Genomic DNA, 19,218 nt, shown 5'->3' with positions numbered 1-19,218 from the left:
AGTAATCACAGTAGTCTTTGAGCGAGCAAGAGATACAAAACTGAATTCCAAGTTCCTTATCTCTTCTAACGAGAGCTTTCTCTGAACAACTGGCCTAAAGAAACAAACTTTATGCCCCAGCTGAAAAGAGATCTTCCACTTCTACTAGACTAGCTTTTGACAGATGACTTCAATCATTTGGTCCAGCACAGGGTAAAAGGAGGAACAGCCTCCTTGGGCTTGGCACCAGTTACGTGGGGGAAGAGCAGGAGTGGAAATGATGTGCGCTTTAATTCAATCCTGTGGCTTGTCGTGACCCAGCCACACCGTTTTGCTTGGGCTGCAGTGGGGGTGGGGGTGGGGGAGGGCAACAACGATGAGACAGGACAGAGGGGCAGCGGAACGAAATTGAAATACTGTCATTTATAATTAGAAAACTTATAGGATCTCACATTATTTTGGCAACAGGATCAAAGCTCTCATGTTTCAAGAAGTATTTATAGAAAGTAACATCACAGGCACTGGAGGGGATGAGTTCAGCAGTGCCATTTTATACTGAAGATCGCCACATTCTTATCACACATACCTCCAATGTAACACTTAGCACAGAATTATTTTTTTTACCACTGTATTTTCTAACAGTTGTAAACTATCTGTTTTTAGAATGTTCACTTGCCTCCATTTCCAAGGACTATTTAAAATACTCCAAACTCAAAGCATTAGGTTTAGAGGCTGATGCATTTGACTAAATAATCTTCTTCCTCCAAAAGACAAGGTCTCTATTAGTGCAACTGCAAATAACTACAGTAGAGTCAATTACATGTGTTCATACAACTGGGGAAGAGGGAAAAATCCATATGAATGAAACTCCAAATGAGTAGAGTAACTGGTATTCCCAAGCAGTTGTCTGTAATATGAATCACTTAAACTACTAGGGAAGCTAATTAATGAAGTCCTACTGTGAATATTTTTTTCTAAAAATTTCTTCTAGGAAATGAATCCTTTCCACAAATCCAAGCTTTCATATAGCTGGACTTCTTAGAGAACAATACACAAACTGAAAACTTAGTAGGATTAAAGAAAAAATATTTAATGAATTTTTAAAAGGTGACTGCTACATCCATAAAAAGCCTTGTATAAGAAAGTTCATAGCAGCTTTATTCATAATAACCATAAATTAGAAACAATCTGATGTCCATCAACAGGAGGATGAATAAACAAACTGGTATAATCTACCATGGAATACTACTCTGCAATGAAAAAGACAGAATACTGACATGCAACAAGATGGATGAATCTCAAATATATGCTAAGTGAAAGAAGCTGAACACAAAAAGTATATACCAGAGGAGATTATTTATATAAAATTCTAGCATAGGCAAAACTAAACTATGGTCCTAGAAATCAGATGAGTGGCTGCTTTTGTGAGGGGGAGGGTATAGACTGGGGAGAGTACAAGGGAACTCTCTAGGCAATGGAAATATTGTTTTGATAAACTGTTTGCATGCTACTCTTAACACTGTACATTTCATGGTACGTAAATTATACTTGAAAACAAAAACATCCCAAATAGAAGATGTTTGTGATATATATTAAAAACATTCCAAATAGAAGATGTTTGTGATATATATTTCCAAAGAACTCATTTAGAATATAAAAGGAATGCCTGTAAATCAGTAAGAAAAAGACAACTCAACAGGAAAGCACAAAAAGACTTGGACAGCTCACAAAAGAAGATATTCAAATGGCCAATAAGCATAAGAACACGTGCTAAACTTTATTAGTCATCGAAGAAACACAAATTAAAACCACAACATTATGCCACCACATAAAATGAAGAAGAGAGGAAACACCAAGTATTGGTAAGAATGTCGAGCACTCAAACACTGCTAGTAGCGGGTCTAAACTAGTAGGAACACTTTGGAAAATTGGTAATATCTACTAAAGCTGAACATACATGTCCCCTATGACCTAGCAGTTCTCCATCTAAGTATATACCCAACAGAAATATATACAATTGTTCAACAAAAGACATGTGCAAGAATACCCAAAGCAGCACTATTCATAACCACCCAGAGTGGAAAGAACCCATAGGTAGGTAAGTCACACAGTGTGGTATATTCATACTAGACAGAAATGAAGTACGACCACATGGACCCATCTCACAAACATATTGAACCAAAGTAGCCAGACATAATGAGTAAAGACATAATTTATACAGCATCGAAATATAAGAAAACCTCATCTATGATGTTAGAAGTCATGATAGTAATTTTCTGGTGGGGCATGGAGGATAATTTCTAGAAGGAAATACGAGGGAGCTTCTGAGAATGTAGTAATATATTGTTTCTTGAGCTCAGGACTGACTACACTGGTATGTGTTTACTTCAGGAAAATTCCTCAAGCTGTTCAGTTAGGCTTTTGCATACTTTTCTGTATGTATGTTATACAGGAAATTCATACTGATTTCTCATACCATATACACAAATAAATTCAAAATGGATTAAAGACTTAAATGTAAGACCTGAAACCATAGAACTCCCAGAAAAAACATAAGTACATTCTTTGACATTGGTCTTAGCAATATTTTTCTGGATATGTCTTCTCAGGCAAGGGAAACAAAAGCAAAAATAAACAAACAGGACCACATCAAACTAAAAAGCATTTGCACAGGGAAAGAAACTATCAACAAAATGAAAAGGCAGCCCACTTAAATGGGAGAAGATATCTGCAAATAACATATCCGATAAGGAGTTAATATCCAAAATATACAAAGAACTCATACAACTCAACACCAGAAAAACAAACAACCTGATTAGAAAAATGGGCAGAGAACGTGAATAGACATTTCTCCAAAGAAGACCAACAGATGGCCAACAGGCACGTGAAAAGATGCTCAAATTCACTAATCATCAGGGAAATGCAAATCAAAACCACAGTGAGATATTGCCTCACACCTGTCAGAATGGCTATCATCAAGAAGACAAGTAACAAGTGTTATCAAGGATGTAGAGTAAAGGGAACCCTTGTGCACTGTTGGTGGGATTCTACGTTTTTACAACCACTATAGAAAACAGTATTGAGGTTCCTCAAAAAATTAAAAATAGAACTGCCATACAATCCATACAGTTTCGCTTCTGGGTGTTTACCAGGAAAAAAACAAAACACTAACTCAAAAAGATTCATGTACTGCAATGTGCACTGCAACATTATTTACAACAGCCAAGATATAGAAGCGACCTAAGGGCACATCAATAGATGAATGGATAAAGATGATGTGGTGTACACACACACACACGAATATTACTTAGCCATAAAAAATTGAAAGCTTGCCATTTTTGACATGGATGGATCTAGAGGGTATTATGCCAAGTGAAATAAGTCAGAGAAAGACGAATACCACATGATCTCACTATATGTGGAATCTAAAAGCCAAAACAAAAGGAAAACAGAGTCACAGATACAGAGAGCAAATGGGTGACTGCCAAAAGGGAGAGGGAGTCAGGTGGGGAGGGGATAGGCAAAGGGGATTAAGAGGTAGAAAGCTCCAGTTATATAATAAATAAATCATGGGGATGTAATATACAGCATAACGAATATGGTCAATAATACTGTAATAACTTTGTATGGGGACAGAGGGTTATTAGACTTACTGTGGTGATCATCTCATAATGTTTGCAAATGTCAAATCACTACAAAGTACACCTAGAACTAACATAATATTGTACATCAACTATATTTCAATTAAAGAAAAAGAAAATTCACACTGAAGAAGGTAGGAAAAGTAAGTACTAAGTATCTCTCATGATATATCTCTGAGTTTGTTTCAAAATGTGTTAGATTGCAACCAGACATTATGTACCTCCTCACAGATGTACACACCATTACCTAGGAAGTCGGATTAGCAAAAACTAAAATAAACTGGACTGAAATATGGGCAGCTCTTTAGATCTAACTACCATTTTACAGGAAATAGATGGGACAGAGGGATGTGTTAAAGGATACCACTAGGATGCAACTGGCAAACTCCAGAATAAGGGACATCCCACATGACAAAAATCACCAGTTTCCTTAAATAAATTGCAAGGATCCAAAAAAAAAAAGAAAAAAAAATAGAGAAGATTAACTATCATATGGACTCTGATTGGATTCCAATTCAAAGAAGGAGCTTCTTTTTAAAAGAAAAATGCATTCACAATACGATTGGGGAAATACATTTATTGGTTATGTGATGAAATGAAGGAATTGTGGAGTTTTTTTCCTAGTGGTAATATTGTAGTTATGCTGAAAAGGGGGAAACCTTGTCTTTTAGAAATGCAAAATGAAATATTTAAAGATAAAATGATATGTTGTCTAGAATTCACTTCAAAATCATCAGAGGAGGTGAAGAAGAGGAGTAACATTGGCCACAGTTGCACATGGCTGAAGCTGGATGATGAGCATCTGGGGGTTTCTTACACAGTTCTCTCTACTATTGTACATGTTTGGAATTTTCCATAACAAAAAAGTTTAAAATACTGCAGGATCTAATTTAATGATAAACAACTGACTATACAAGTGGCAAACAATTGAAGCTGCCTTCCACCAACAACAAACCTCTCCATAAGATAAATGGAAATTTTCTGAGTATTTTAAAAGAAATAATATCCCAACCTTTGGGTTAAATAAACTCCCAAGAGTCTTACTGTCCTGCAAAAGATAACTCCCAAAATCTTGATGAAAAGAAAAAATTCTGCTGGACAGCACTCTCATAACCGCATGTGATTATTTGTAATGCCCTTGATGACAGCCCTGAACGTGAATTTTAACTTAATGAAACCTGTACCTCTGAACAGGAAAAAACCCTTATTTTTAGACCTGAGAAAACACAGTAACTTTATGCTGAAAAAATATATGGAAAATAAAATAACACAAATAAAACAACAGATCAAGATCGCTTCTCTTACACAAAGGCCTCTCCTCTCCAGCTATGTTGGTAGATAAAAAAAGAAACAAACCCCGTTTTTTTTCCCTTCTGATTTTGTAAAAACTGTCTTACTTTTAGGATTAACAGTATTTATATTTTTTCACCAAGGAGGAACATAATATTCACCACCTTTACTCATTTCTGTCTTATTCATATGTATACATTTAACATAGTTTAAGTATCTGTGCACAATGCTGTATTCAGCTTTTCATTTGTTACGTCTTATCCATTTTTCTATAGGCTACACAATCTTGAGGTCATTTTAGTATGCTTAATATGATGATTCTAAAATATTTGATCTATAATTAATAATACAATATTGTATACTTGAAAGTTCCTGCAAGTAGATCTTAAGCATTCTTACCACACTTCCCCTGCCCCAAAAGAGCTAACTATGTGTGGTGATGGATGTGTTAATTATCTCGATCTTGGTAATCATTCTACAGTATAAACGTGTATCAAATCATCACGTTGTACACTTTAAAAGCATACAATTAGGGAATTCCTTGGTGGTCCAGTGGTTAGGACTCAGCACTTCCACTGCTGGGACCCCGGGTTCCATCCCTGGTCGGGGAACTAAGATCCCAAAAGCCGCACAGCGTGGCATGCATGCGTGCGTACATACGGACATACGTGCGTACATATAATTATGTTTGCTAATTATTCCTCAATAAAGTTAAATTTTTAAAAAATTGATCTAACTTAAATAATTTGAGAAATCCCCATTTTCCTTTGGAAACTCCAAGCTTTACAAAGTCAGAGTTAGAAATCACTACACAAAGCAATTATTCTAAACATGCTCTGGCGTGGCTCCAAGTGCTTAGAAGTGCGCCTGCGTCAAACGAGCAGCACCACCTCGGGCCCTCAGCACAGCGAGCCAGTGACACAGAACCAAGCACCGTGTGCTCGCCTTATAGGGACTGCGGTGCAAGGCAGTGCAATGGATACCCTTCATGAGGCTCTCTGTGAATTCCCTCGTGTGCCCTGAAGAGCAGCTGGGATGGCCTGGGCTACCCCTGGAAGTCGGGGCCCTGCTGCTTATCACTGGGCTGGAAGGACAAGTGGGAGGCGGGGACAGGCAGCCACTCCCGACTCCACACTGGCCTCTGCAAGGCACATGCCCACAATGCCTCAAACGCCTCCATTTTTATAAACTCTTCCCGGGTGGCCCCAGCTAGAAGTGGTCTCTGTTTCCCCCAAACACTGAAACTCCTTTATTTTACCTCTTTGGGGACATGTACTTGTGCTGTCCACTAGACTTCCCCGCAACAGGGAAATCGACTCAACGGGCTGGGCTGTGATGTGAGTAAAGGAGCCATGGCTGACTCAACTTCGTATCCCTCACAGCACCCATTACACTGCTGAGCACAGCAGGTCTTCAACATTCATCTGTTCCACGGATGCTTAAGTAGGTTGGGACTAAGTAGGCTGGGAGCATGAGCCATTTGATAACGCGCTTGGAACGGCGCTCCAGCCTGGAAGGGGCGGTTCTTACCCGCTGAGAAGACTTACTATCCTACACTGCATTTGGTGTGACCTTACTTCTGAAATTTTACTATGAATTATGCCATAGAAAATATTTAAGGTTTGGAAATGCTGGTCATGTACGTACATTCTTCTGAGAGCTGCATCATGAAAAAAGGCAAAGTCTTGATCAACAAAGTAATGCCTGAGGCGCTTGCTGGTGGCATCATTCCACTCCCAACCACCTGTGCTTTTCCCCCACCGCCACCCCACCACCTTTTGTAGGTATATCTCCCCGGGTCTACCAAAGGCACCCCCAAATATGGCGTGGCCCGCTGCTGCACTTAATTTCTTAGAAGACATCACGGTACCCTGTCTACTGACAAAAAGTACCTTCTGTAAGGTGGGTGGTATGGGCCATTTTTTAAAAGGGGGGATTTTTACTTCCCAATCTAACTCAGGAACACACTGGGTTAAGTGTGCTGTCTTGTTCTAAGCACTACTTTCACAGATTAAATTTTAAATTCTCATGTTCTTCAAACATCAGTAATTTCTCAGGACCAATGAAAAAACTGCCCTGATAGGCAAATGCCTGAAATTTTATCACTGACCATGAAGAAAGGTATTTGACAGTTATTGTACAAATCATTCCTCATCGGAGGAAAAATATTATATAATTTTAAGTAGTTATGCATAAAATATACATTTATTAAAAGATGAAATTCAGGAATGAACTTTAGAATATTCTAATCCCCAGCCTGTTTTGCTAGGTACAGAAGACTATTTGGATGTTGGAGCATACTGTGAATATTTCACCCACAGAATATAGAGAGCTTTCATTAGAACAAGAGAGAAAAAAAAAACCTATAGTCTGGAGAACAAAAGCTGAGAGTTCCAAGTTTTAGTGGCCATGTTTCCCATAGGGCTATTGTATAAGAAGAGTAATACTACATTTTTTTCTATTCACAGATGGAAAAGAGTAAAATTTAGCTTTATTTAAGCCCAACAGCAATAATCTTGCATGGGTTTCAGAAAAATGATACACATTTTACTGTGGGATAATGAGGACCATTAGTTATTAGGGAGAACAAATTATTCTCTTTCAATACAACAGACTTATTCATTCACTCATTTAATAGACTGTCCTCTCTCCTTTTCACTGAAACGACCTTCCCATACAGAACACCTGGCCATGCAACATGCCACCAGACAGACTTCAGGAGGTATCCTGACGGGGAGAAATAGAGAATTTCCAAAGTGAAGCCACAGGATAAAACCAACACTTGATGCTTGCCTTTCATTTCAAGGAAAGCAGTATAAAAGCAACAGAAAAAGAAGTAGTTGAAAAATATAGTTGCTCTCCACAAAAGAGTCTTAAAAATAAAAAATCATGAACTTAATAATTTTCCTAAATGAAATTATGCCATTATTCCTGATTTCTTTATACTAGCTAAAAGGACAAAGTAGCGAACTTCACTGAAGTTTCAACACTGTCATACATTTGATTAATCAAAGATAAAAACTACATTAAAGGCAAGAGAATTATTTTATGTCTGTGATTAGGCAGTTGGAGGGCTTGTATTTTATGTATACATTTGCAGACTTCAACTTATGTAACGGTGTCAGTTCACTAACGGCAGTTTTTTTTAATATAAAGAAAACAGATTTAGAACTTTAAAAACAAATTACAGTAATTGTGTGCCTATAAGCTTGCACCTCTTAGAAACACCATGCACCCCTAACACTCCTCCCCTTACTTCCCCACCACTTCCCTATCTCCTCCCTTCTCCTCTCAAAGCACAGGCTAAGTGAGAACTGAAAACAGGGGCCTCAAATCCTCTAGTGAAGAACAGCCACCCTAATTTTCACTTGGGGTAGAGGAATAAAGGACGCAGATAAAAATGCAGCTCCCAAATAGGGAAGGGGGCAAATGCCTGCAAAGATCTGCCCAGCAAGCTTCAATGTTTTCTACAGATCTTCATGGTGACTGGCACTTGCTGTTCTGCAGTTCATCACTGTGGACCCTCCTATGAGGAAAGAGGGAGAGATAAAGGACTAGGAGATTTACCACGTATGTAGATAGGTATGTGGATACCGTTCGTGACGGCTGGGGCTGTGGTGGGAGGAGGCACACTGCGCAATGATAACAACTTCACATGTCTTCAGCATAAAAACTGCTGCCAAACAGCAGAAGACAAAAATGAGAAAAAGAAGGTACAAAGGGGAGTGGCAGCAGCTCCTTCAGAGCTAGAAACACAGGCCCTTCAGCAGCTCCAAGCGGCTACCTGGCACCGAGAGCTTTCAGGTGATGGGGTAGGAGAGATGGGGATGTGTTGAGACCACGCACAAGCATGACGGGTCCCCTCTGTAGACTGAGCCTGGTCACTAATAGCAAGAACACTCTGAAGATGGGGCCCACTAGGCTACTGGCTTGGAAAATGATTTGTGAAAACTGGATTCATATGACAGTCACAATGATGGAAAGTTTCGTCTTTAAGCAGCCACAATCTGCCTGCTGTTTAATTGATATGAAAATGATCTTAAATATGACCCTGCAACCAACGAAATCAGTCTGGTCTCCTCCTGGTATGGCCACTCTTGAGACATCTGAGCAGGCATCAGGCTGTTTACCAGCCAGGCTCCACCGCCTTCTACTCTACAGCTCTTCTGCCGAACATACAAGGCTCCACCCTTATCTGTTAAATGTCACTCACAAGATGAGGCTTGTTCCAGCTACCTCTCCTCGGCTCTGGGCCACTGAAAAATTCAGAACCAAAGAAGGAATAGGGCAATGGTGAGCCTATGAACCAGGCTCTTGATGATCCGAACGGAAAACCTGGAAGATCTACCCTAAAAAACAAATGCTTCTGCTGAAGGGCTGTCAGCGGGGCTAGGGGTTTGCAGTGGGGCGAGGAGGAAGCACAAAGATGAAGCTCCCGGGCCTTCACACCCACGCCACCGCGTTCCTGGCTGAGGGCATGTGTCACAGCCTCCCAGAGCTAAGAAGAGGTGGTGGCTACAAGCACAAGCTTTGCAGTCACGCAGAGCTGGGTCCCAGACCAACCACGGTCGGCCACTCACTAGCTATGTGACAAGACCAAGTTAGTTACCTCTCTAAGCCTCAGCTTTCTTCTCCGTAAAATGAAGGAAACAACATAGCCTCATGGGGTTACTGAAAGGATTAAATGAGATAACATATGCAAAGTACTTATTACAGTTTCCAATAGAGTAAGCACTCAAGGCAGAGGAGAGAAAAAAGAAGGAAGCTAAAAAATATTGTGCACTTACACTCCCTCCTCCCAGCTGAGGATTTTTAAACATCATCAAATACAACTCAACTTTGAGAATACATTATATGATGATCTGGGTAGCAGAATTTTATCTTCCTAATTATGTTTTGCTTAGGCAAATGTCAAAAATGAGTTTCCACTTCCAGAGCAGACACTGATGGCGGGGGGGGGGGGACCCACTGGCGGGAAGGAGCTCAGAAACATATTCAACAGGGGCAGCTTGGAAAGTATGTGACTTGATGATTCATCTGTCCAGTCTCAGCCCATAAACGCACAGAGAGCTAACTGCGTGCAAATCCCAGGGACGAGAGGAGTTTGAACATATTTCTGCAGAGGCCTGGCAGGGGGCTGGGGCGTGGCCACAACAGGCGTTCACTGCGCACTCCCCTTGCCCAGGCCTGTGCAGAGCATCTCACATGTATCGCTAATCGCTCCCTCAGAGCAACTCTAGAAACCAAGGCTGAGACCAAGCTTCAGAGGCTTGCCAAAGCCACAGAGCGCGTGAGCGACAGAACAAGTGTTTGAACCCAGATCCCTATGATGCCAAAGCCCATGTCTTAAGCCAGACTTATTCAATGAGAAGAGGAGGAGAATTTTCCATGAAGCATGGACAGATTAAACAATGCCTTGTTTAGGGGACCCGGAGTACACTAAATAAGAAGTCAGGCTAGAAATACAGGTTGGAGCTAGAAAGTTAGTCTATAACTGCCGAAGTCAGAGACTGTAAGATGTCAGTGGCAACTGGACTTATAGATAGTGAGGAGCCAGCCAAGGACTTTATTAGGCACTTATTCTAAAAATATTCATCTTTGTGTACAATGGGATAGAGAGCAGAGAACTTAAAGCAATGTAACTCTCAACATGCTGGTCATCTAGAAAGGAAATCAGGGCTGGTTATGAAATACATTTCTAAGCAAGAGATGACAATCTGGTGACCTGGCAAAAAGTCTGAGAAACAACGAGGTTTCAGGGTTGGCTGGCACCTCCAGAGTGATGAGAAATTAGGAATCAACTAATTCCTAGAAGATAATGAGTCCAGTTTTAGAAGAATTTTTAAAAGTGAGAGCAGGATACTCGAAAGGAATTGAATAGAAGTTAAACGTTTTAATGTTAAAAAAGCTGTGTATTCTCACTCCATACAAAAACACATTTAGAGACTGAGACAAGAGGAAACAATAATCAAGATACAATGCATCTTATTAAGTGAAGTTCACTGATTAAAGTGACAATGATGTAGGGACTTCCCTGGTGGCGCAGTGGTTAAGAATCCACCTGCCAATGCAGGGGACATGGGTTCGAGCCCTGCTCCAGGAAGATCCCACATGCCGCAGAGCAACTAAGCCTGTGCATCACAACTACTGAGCCTGCGCTCTAGAGCCCGCAAGCCACAACTACTGAGCCCACGTGCTGCAACTACTAAAGCCCATGTGCCTAGAGCCCGTGCTCCACAAGAGAAGCCACCGCAATGAAGAGTAGCCCCTACTCACCGCAACTTCGCACACAGCAATGAAGACCCAACGCAGCCAAAAATAAATAAATTTAAAAAAATAAATTAAAAAAAAAAGCGACAACAATGTATGCTGAGACTAGGAGGGCGCCGAAAATCTTCTCTTATCCCTTCTTTTGCCGCCTCTCTCTCTCCCCACTCATCATCTGCTGACGGAGCGCCTACCCTAGAGCAGGCATGTGCTTACAGAGGTAGCAAGCCTGTGGGGTTCATATAGGAGGGGAGACAGACATTAACCAAACAACCACAAAAATAAATGCTCAACTACAAACAAAGAAGTGCTTGACATAGTACCGTGCCTCTAAACAGGGCTCCTGATGGGTAAGGGATGACCGCACGGGCTGCTGTTGCCGGGCAAGGGGCTATGTGAGTTTGGACACTTACCTAACCACGTTGCAATGAGAACAGCATCAATTCCATCTATTGGCTCACAGATTCGAGCCACGACTGGGTGGATCTGCTGGGCCAGGTAGTACTGGGTGTCAATGCTTAAATTGACCTGCTTCTGCAGCTGCTCGGGTGCATAGGCCCTTTGACTCCCAGTGAGGTTTGACCCATCCTACAAGAGGACACGGTACAGGTAAAATTGTGAGAAATTCAATCACAAGTACTTGCTTGGACAAAGAGAGGGACAACAATTCAAATTTTATATATTCAATTCCAAACACCCCGAAATCCTTTTTGGACAACAGTTCAAATTTTATGTATTCAATTCCAAACACCAAGAAGTCCTTTTGAGCTATTGGTGAACATTTCATATGCAACTAACAGGAGGAAGATCAAGGAGAACAACTCGCCCACTGTCCAGGAATGTAAATCCAGCATGTGTTGTGTTCTATTTTTTGTTGAAACTCGAAACCAACAAGATGGCATGACTAGATTAAACAATTCCACCTGCCATATCACAGAAACACACAGGGAAGACTTGCTAACAAAGGCCTTTTAGGAGTCATGACAAAAAAATGTGTGACCCTTTTATTATGTTAACTCAATCCCTCCTTGCAAGAATTCTAGTTGTATTATCATCTTAAAGACAGGAAGTGTGTGTGTGTGTGCAATATCTCTCAATGAGAGCTATATGTATCACTGAGAAGCAAATGAGCAAGGGGAATAGACCAGTACACAAAACCCAAGAGCAGTAACTTATGTACAAGATATAATAGGTAAGAGTAAAATTAAGAAAGTCGCCTTGGTGGAGTAGAGTGCTCTAGGAGCAAAATATTTGGCCACTGGAACGAAGGGCGTGCCATTTTGTGCTGTTTACGCGGCTCTTCCTCAAGGAAAGGAAGAAGGGCCAGAGAGCCTCTTTTCAAGGCCTTCCTCTTCTCTTTACTGTCTAAAAATAAAAGTTGTGAAACTCTATATAATTGGCCCACATACAGTCCTGTGGGTGATGTCATCATCATCTGTGAATCAAAAAGCCATCACTCTACTGGACCAACATCCAACAACTCGCTCCACTCTTCCTCTTGTCTGCAACAACAGAATTTATTATTCAGATTCGTAAATTTTAACTATTCACAGTGCTCCGCTGCTCTGCAAAACTGATTATAATGTGAATCCTATTCTTTCAATCCTGCTACAATCAGTCCCTTCTCAGCTCAGTGCCCAGCCCAAAGCAGAGGCAACCTTTCATACCGTTGTCTTACCACAAACTGGAAGCAGTGGCCTCTATTCTCTGGCTAGGCTCCTGATGGAAACAAACTGGGATGTTTATCAACTAGGTTCTACCTATGCTAAGATATAACGAAATAACTAGAAAGGAAGCAAACCTCAGATTAAAAGACTTGCTTATAATTATTTTTCAGGAGTTCACAATACAGTAAAAGAAATTAGGCAGAATTAATCAACTTTAATTGTTGCCTTTTTAGAAGTTTGATTTGTTAGATGAGAGTAAGCTGACAGCCAATGACAAAAAGTGTGAAAAATCCTTGGGCAGTGTCTTTAGGCACCACAACTATATTCAGACTGCCTTTTAACAAACACATGAAATCTGACTGATTTATAGAATTGTAGTTTTTTTAAAAAACTGGTCTGTCCTTAAGATTATAGTAATGTTGAGTTTAGAAATTTTTAATAAAGAATAAAAACGAAATTTGTAGAGACAAAGTATTATTTTTTAAAAACGGCCCTTGAGTTACTTTCCAATATATCATTAGATGTTCTCATGTCTGTAAAAAAAACAGTTGAAAAAGTTCTAAGCATATTCTCAGTTGAAAAAGTTTTTCCCAAACATATTTCTTATTGTATGCAAAAACATCTGAGCTCAAACATGACTAAATTCAAAAGAATTGGTAAGATGACAGGTTTTCCTGTGTTACGTTGGAAAAACATTTAGGCTGTAACATAAGATATATCCCTCAAAGACCTAATTCTCAAACCTAGCAAGACCTAATTCTCAAACCTAGCAAACATTTAGGCTGTGACATAAGATATAACCCTCAAAGACCTAATTCTCAAACCCATGGTATATGCAAAAACACATCCCATACACCTTTAAAAATAGACTGAGAAGCAATGTTGGTCTTCCTTGAAGTGCCCATATAGTAATTTGTGAACTTCTCAAAGTACATACTTTACAGAGACAACCAGATGCAGACAATTCATTCAAAACTATGCGGTCATCTTTAGTAGGAAACCAATGGAAAAAAAGTTTTAACAGATGACAAGTGGGGCCCTTAAAACAATTATGTTAAAGGCATGCCTTATGAAAATTATGTCCAATGAAAGTTAAATAATTAAGGATTTAAAACTTAACCAACAAGTGGAAGTTGATTTAAGATCTCAGCAAATAATTCACATGGTTTAATAGGACTATGAACTACAATATAAATTACATACCACAAACATTACTCTCTGAATTCACCTGAATTTATAGTCTGAATAAGTTATCAGTAGAGTACTATATTCAAAATGTAAATTTTAAACAAAAAAGAACCTGTTTAGGAGATAGGTTATTCTTCGAGGGCACCTTTGCTTAGAGCAGTAAATAGTTCTCCTAAAAATGTGTCATCATACATTTTGAGAAACATATTCTAAAAATATAATTGTGTTAGGAAAGAGGAAGAATAACCTGAGTGCTTAAAAGCAAAAGAAGTAGGCAGCTTTGGTTAGCAAACATGCTGAAAGTGGGCATGCCCCACTGCTGGGGGACAAAGGCAAATTAAAGTCCTACAGCTTTTCTTGGGATACAGTGAGAAGAATACATCAATAAAAGAAACATGAACTGTTCTTTTAACAAGCAAATAAGTTAACACCCAGCACCAGTCGAATGGGAAAAGGGTTGAAAATACATCAAATTGGATTTAGCATCAGCATTTTGAGCTTTTCTTATATCAGTAAGACCCGAGAAGAAGAAATCAAAAGACCTCAATATTCAGACATCAAGGAATATAAGCTTGACTTTTGAAATACATTGATCATAGGACCATACATCTCCATTCCAGGTTTAGCCAAAACATAATTGTGGCTTGATTTCATTTTTAGATGCTATTTCAGAAAACCCATATAATTTTTCAAAGTTGTATGTTGCCATCTGCTCCTGTCATTAATAATCTTAACAGCTTTTCCATGTATGTGAATACCTAAGTGAAAAAAAAAAACCTAGCCTATTTACCAAATCTTTATTTGCATAATATGAAAATTGTTTTTTTGAGATGAGACTTGTCAGAGGCAATATGCAAAGCACATTAAGGGCTTGAGAGAGTCAGACATTTATGGAAATATTTTCCTGCAGGAACTGGCTTTCTGTAACAGTTCTTAATCAAGGGTAACCCTAGGAGGGAGACAGAGTCAAGTGCTGATTCCTGTCCATGTACTTAAATCATTTGTTATGTACATCATCTACAGTACCAAGCAGATATTAGCAGACGACTTCTACATTTTGAAAAGGCTCTCTGATTGCAAAACACATTGACTGTACTTTGACAAAGATCAATCACATTGCAGTGAAGTTTAAGGCTTATCTAATTTTTTTTTTACTGTAATAACAAAAAGTAATATTTAATTAATTAAAAAGAACAGTCTTGTTGAGATGAATTATGCCTTTTGGTAAACAGACCACACCATAGTAACTGTAAAGAATTTGGATAGAGGCTTTGACTCTGACTTTTTTTTTTAAGCAGGGAGAAGGGATGAGACCCCTCCTTTGTTCGGACTGGAGTTAAGTGCTTTCAAAAAAAAAAAAAACCCACAAAACCAAAACCCTCTTCTGTTCTACCCTTTCTCCCTATCCCTGACTGCTAGAGGCATGCTACTCTCAAAAGAAACTGGTCAGTGGTTTAAAACTGTTCCAGAAGACCTAGAGGTTCCTGAGAGGTGTCTCATGGAACAGGGAGAAGACAAGAGGTGGGTTCTAGGCCCCCTCCACTCCCCTCCCCCCAAAAAAGGAGATGGTTAGATAATCTGTGCTTTCTTCATAAGGTATCTTTTTAGGACATCTCACCTTTCCCCATAACCATGCATTTCGTATTTTTTTTTCAAGTAATTATTTGAACAGGCTAGTGAAAAATGCATTTACTCTTTTGGTAGAATAATATTCAGAATGGAAACTGCTGCAAAAGGAATGATAAAGGACTACTGCTGGATATATAAGCAAACTGGTAGACATTTTCATTCAAGTTAATTTCAGATTGAAACAGCAGCTACTGTTATATACCTGTCTCACCAAAGTAATTTCACTCAACCAAAACACTAGTCTCAAATGTTTTATAAAAATTTTAATAAAATGTCATACCCCTGACTAGTGTTTTTAAATGCTGCAAAACCAACCAAGACTAAACCCTCTCTTTATAGCATCAATTATTTGGAAGAGTACTAAATAAGACACCATGGAGAGATGGATTTTACTATGGGCTCGGAATTGGTGTAAATCTTATTTATTATGACAGTTTTACCTGACAGATGACATACGACACAGTATCTCCAGCTTTCACCTTTCTGCCTCCTTGAGAATTTATCCAGAGGGCAACATGTACATGAGGTAGGCTTTTTTTATCAGGGTAATCCTGAGGATCCTTTGTCAACGCCTAAAAGAGAAAAAGAGGGAACGAAAAGCCCCAAACTTTAAAATGAAACCTTTCTCACACAGATATACACTAAACATATCTCTGCTAGAATCACACCAGCCACATAAACATAAAAATGACAGAAGCTGTATGTAGAAAACACTGCCACAGGATCGTCAGACATTCTATCCTCAAGGCTCCTCTCTCCTTCATTTAGTAACTAATATGACCAGATATAACCCTGAAAAAAAAGAAACATGAGTTTCTGGGCCATGGCACAGAATACTTGGATATAAAGATTAAGACTGTGAATTCAGTCTTCTATGCAGCCTTAGAGTTCCTCCTAATGTCTGCAATTCTCTCACTGAATTAACTGATTAGTTAAGACGGATGGATAACGGTTACTCTGACTTAATGATCTGTTTCTCAAAGGCTTCTCGAGCCTAAATAAATCCCTAAGGCACCAGAAATCACTGGATTTACTCACACTGTCAATTTAGGCTCTCCAAAGGCAGAGTGACTGAGTTTTTAACAGAAAGTAAGCCCCACGAGAGCAGGAACATGTCAGCCTTGCCCACAGCTGCATTCAGAGGGCTCAGAACGATTCTTGGTGTGTAGTAGCAACCAAATGTTTGCAGAAGAAATTATTTCGCTCACTCTGCAATAATTCACTAAGTTCAAGCACTGTAAAGTACTGCAAGATGAATAAGACAGTCACTGGTCCTAAGTCACCTGCCATTAGCAGACGATTCCCCATTCCACAAAAAAACTCTCTAAAATAAGCTACATGTGCCAGAAGGGAGTGGTAAACTAAGTGTTATGGAGAGTTTAGAAAGGGAAAGATGGCTACCATCTGAGAGCAGAAATCATGGAAGAAAAAAACGAACTGGCACATGAAGGAAAAAAATAGATTTTAAGAAAAGATGACGGGGCAAGAACATTCAAGCAGAGGGAAAAAGCAAAACTTAAAATCAAGAGGTGAGAAAAAAAAATACAGTCTACTGGACTGGAACTTAATATACACAAAGGGAAGGGGTGGGTTTCAAAAGACAAGTGGAAGGACAGGGAATAGGGTGCTCCATGTCTAGATCACCTAAGTGTGGTCTGCAGACCCCTGGGGGTTAGCGACACCCTTTCAGGGGGTGGAGAAGTCAAAGCTATTTTCCTAATAATACTATCTGCACTGGTGATACAGAAACAAAGGTCAGTAAAGGTGCTGATGCCTTATAAACATGAACCTGGACAGCAGCACCAAACTGCGCTAATACTCATTGTATTCGTCACCATGACACACTCACAGTTTTTTTAAGTTCTTGACCCTTGAGTAGAAAGCTAATACTTTGTGTGACAAAATGGGAAGTATGCACAAGGCACATCTACAGTATACTCAAGAACGAAGGATGCTCGAGGAAATGCATTTGTGCAACTATTTGAGTTGCAAGCTAAACTAGCTGCCTTTCTCAACCCAATTTTTATTTGAAAGAATGGCAGGCCAACTACTGTTAAGTCTAACTTGAGTACCTGGCAGACAATCACTCAAAAAGAACCAAGCGAGCCTGCTACTTCAAGGAAAACACCTGACGGTATATATTGCCTATGATAATACTGAAGCTATCTAGCACAAATCAGAATTTTGGAAATTCTGTTTCCACTCCTGTGAGCTTGACAGCTTCTTCTGATGAGTAGGAATATTTTAAAATGTGGTTTTTGTTAATATACAATGAAATGTATCAATATTTTGGAAGATCTGTAAAACTCAGGGAACCAACATTTAATAAGTTACAACTGCGTAACATCACACATGGGTAAAAGATCCACTCAAAGCACTGCACAGATGAAAAGATTTTAATGTAAGAGTATGAAAAGTTCATTGATATGGTTTCCTATTTCCACAATACAAATAACCTTGAAGACAATACCACTTATAGAGTACTGGTGTAGAATCAAAGAAGAATACACACAACTATCTTTAAAAATTACTGAAATACTTCTCCTTTTTCCAACTACATATTTGTGTGAAACTTGACTTTCTTCCTATGCTTCAACCAACACCACACATCACAACAGATTGGATGCACAAGCAGATATAAGAACGCGGATGTCTTCTACTAAACTAGACGTTAACAAGATTTGCAAAATTGTAAAATAACACCATTCCTCTGGCTAATTTTTCTTTGTTTTGAAATATATAGTTATTTTTCATGAAAAAATTTTATTTTTGTGGGACTTCCCTGGTGGCACAGTGGTTAAGAATCCACCTGCCAATGCAGGGGACACGGGTTCAAGCCCTGGTCCGGGAAGATCCCACATGCCGCGGAGCAACTAAGCCCGTGCGCCACAACTACTGAGCCTGTGCTCTAGAGCCCGCGAGCCACAACTACTGAGCCCACATGCCACAACTACTGAAGCCTGTGTGCCTAGAGCCCGCGAGCCGCAACTACTGAGCCCACGAACCACAACTACTGAAGCCCACGCGCCTAGAGCCTGTGCTCCGCAACGAGAAGCCACCGCAATGAGAGGCCCAAGCACTGCAACGAAGAGTAGCCCCCACTCACCGCAACTAGAGAAAGCTCGCGCGCAACAACGAAGACCCAACACAGCCAAAAATAAATTAATTAATTTAAAAAAATTTTTATTTTTGTAAACATATAATGGGTTTACTGATATTTTTAAATAAACGAATAAATGCTTTTAAAACTTCTCAGTTTTAATTTCTAACAGTAAATATCAACATAAGCTACATAAACAAAAGCTCTTGCAGTCCCCAACTATTTTAAGAGTGTGAAAATGTCCTGAGATCAGGAAATTTGAGAACTACTGTAGTAGAATAAAGCAGGCCCTCAAACATGGCTGCACATCCCCCCCCCGTGCTGTACACTTTCTAAATCATACACTCAGTGTAGGAGAGTGCCTAGAAGCCTCTCTAAGTATTTAAATCTTCTCAAACCTGCATTATGCGAAGTCTTGATTGACTTGGACGGGTAATACTGCATAGAAATTTTAATC

At 39.5% G+C, this 19,218-nt stretch overlaps 1 protein-coding gene across 1 annotated transcript in view; it reads right to left on the bottom strand.

Moving 5' to 3' along the window:
• The window catches only part of POLA1 (DNA polymerase alpha 1, catalytic subunit), a 295,898-nt gene that overhangs the window by 150,440 nt on the left and 126,240 nt on the right, over window positions 1–19,218 (bottom strand). The window contains exons 31-32 of the mRNA XM_007181502.2: window positions 16,102–16,233; window positions 11,591–11,765 (exon numbers count right to left, since the gene is read on the bottom strand). Of these exons, the coding sequence (XP_007181564.2) occupies window positions 11,591–11,765; window positions 16,102–16,233 (307 nt within the window). The remainder of the gene's footprint in view (window positions 1–11,590; window positions 11,766–16,101; window positions 16,234–19,218) is intronic.

This window comes from Balaenoptera acutorostrata, chromosome X (assembly GCF_949987535.1).
Source record: "Balaenoptera acutorostrata chromosome X, mBalAcu1.1, whole genome shotgun sequence".
NCBI lineage: Eukaryota > Metazoa > Chordata > Mammalia > Artiodactyla > Balaenopteridae > Balaenoptera > Balaenoptera acutorostrata.
Note: the sequence above shows the minus strand (reverse complement) of the source record. Positions and strands in the feature narration are given on the sequence as shown.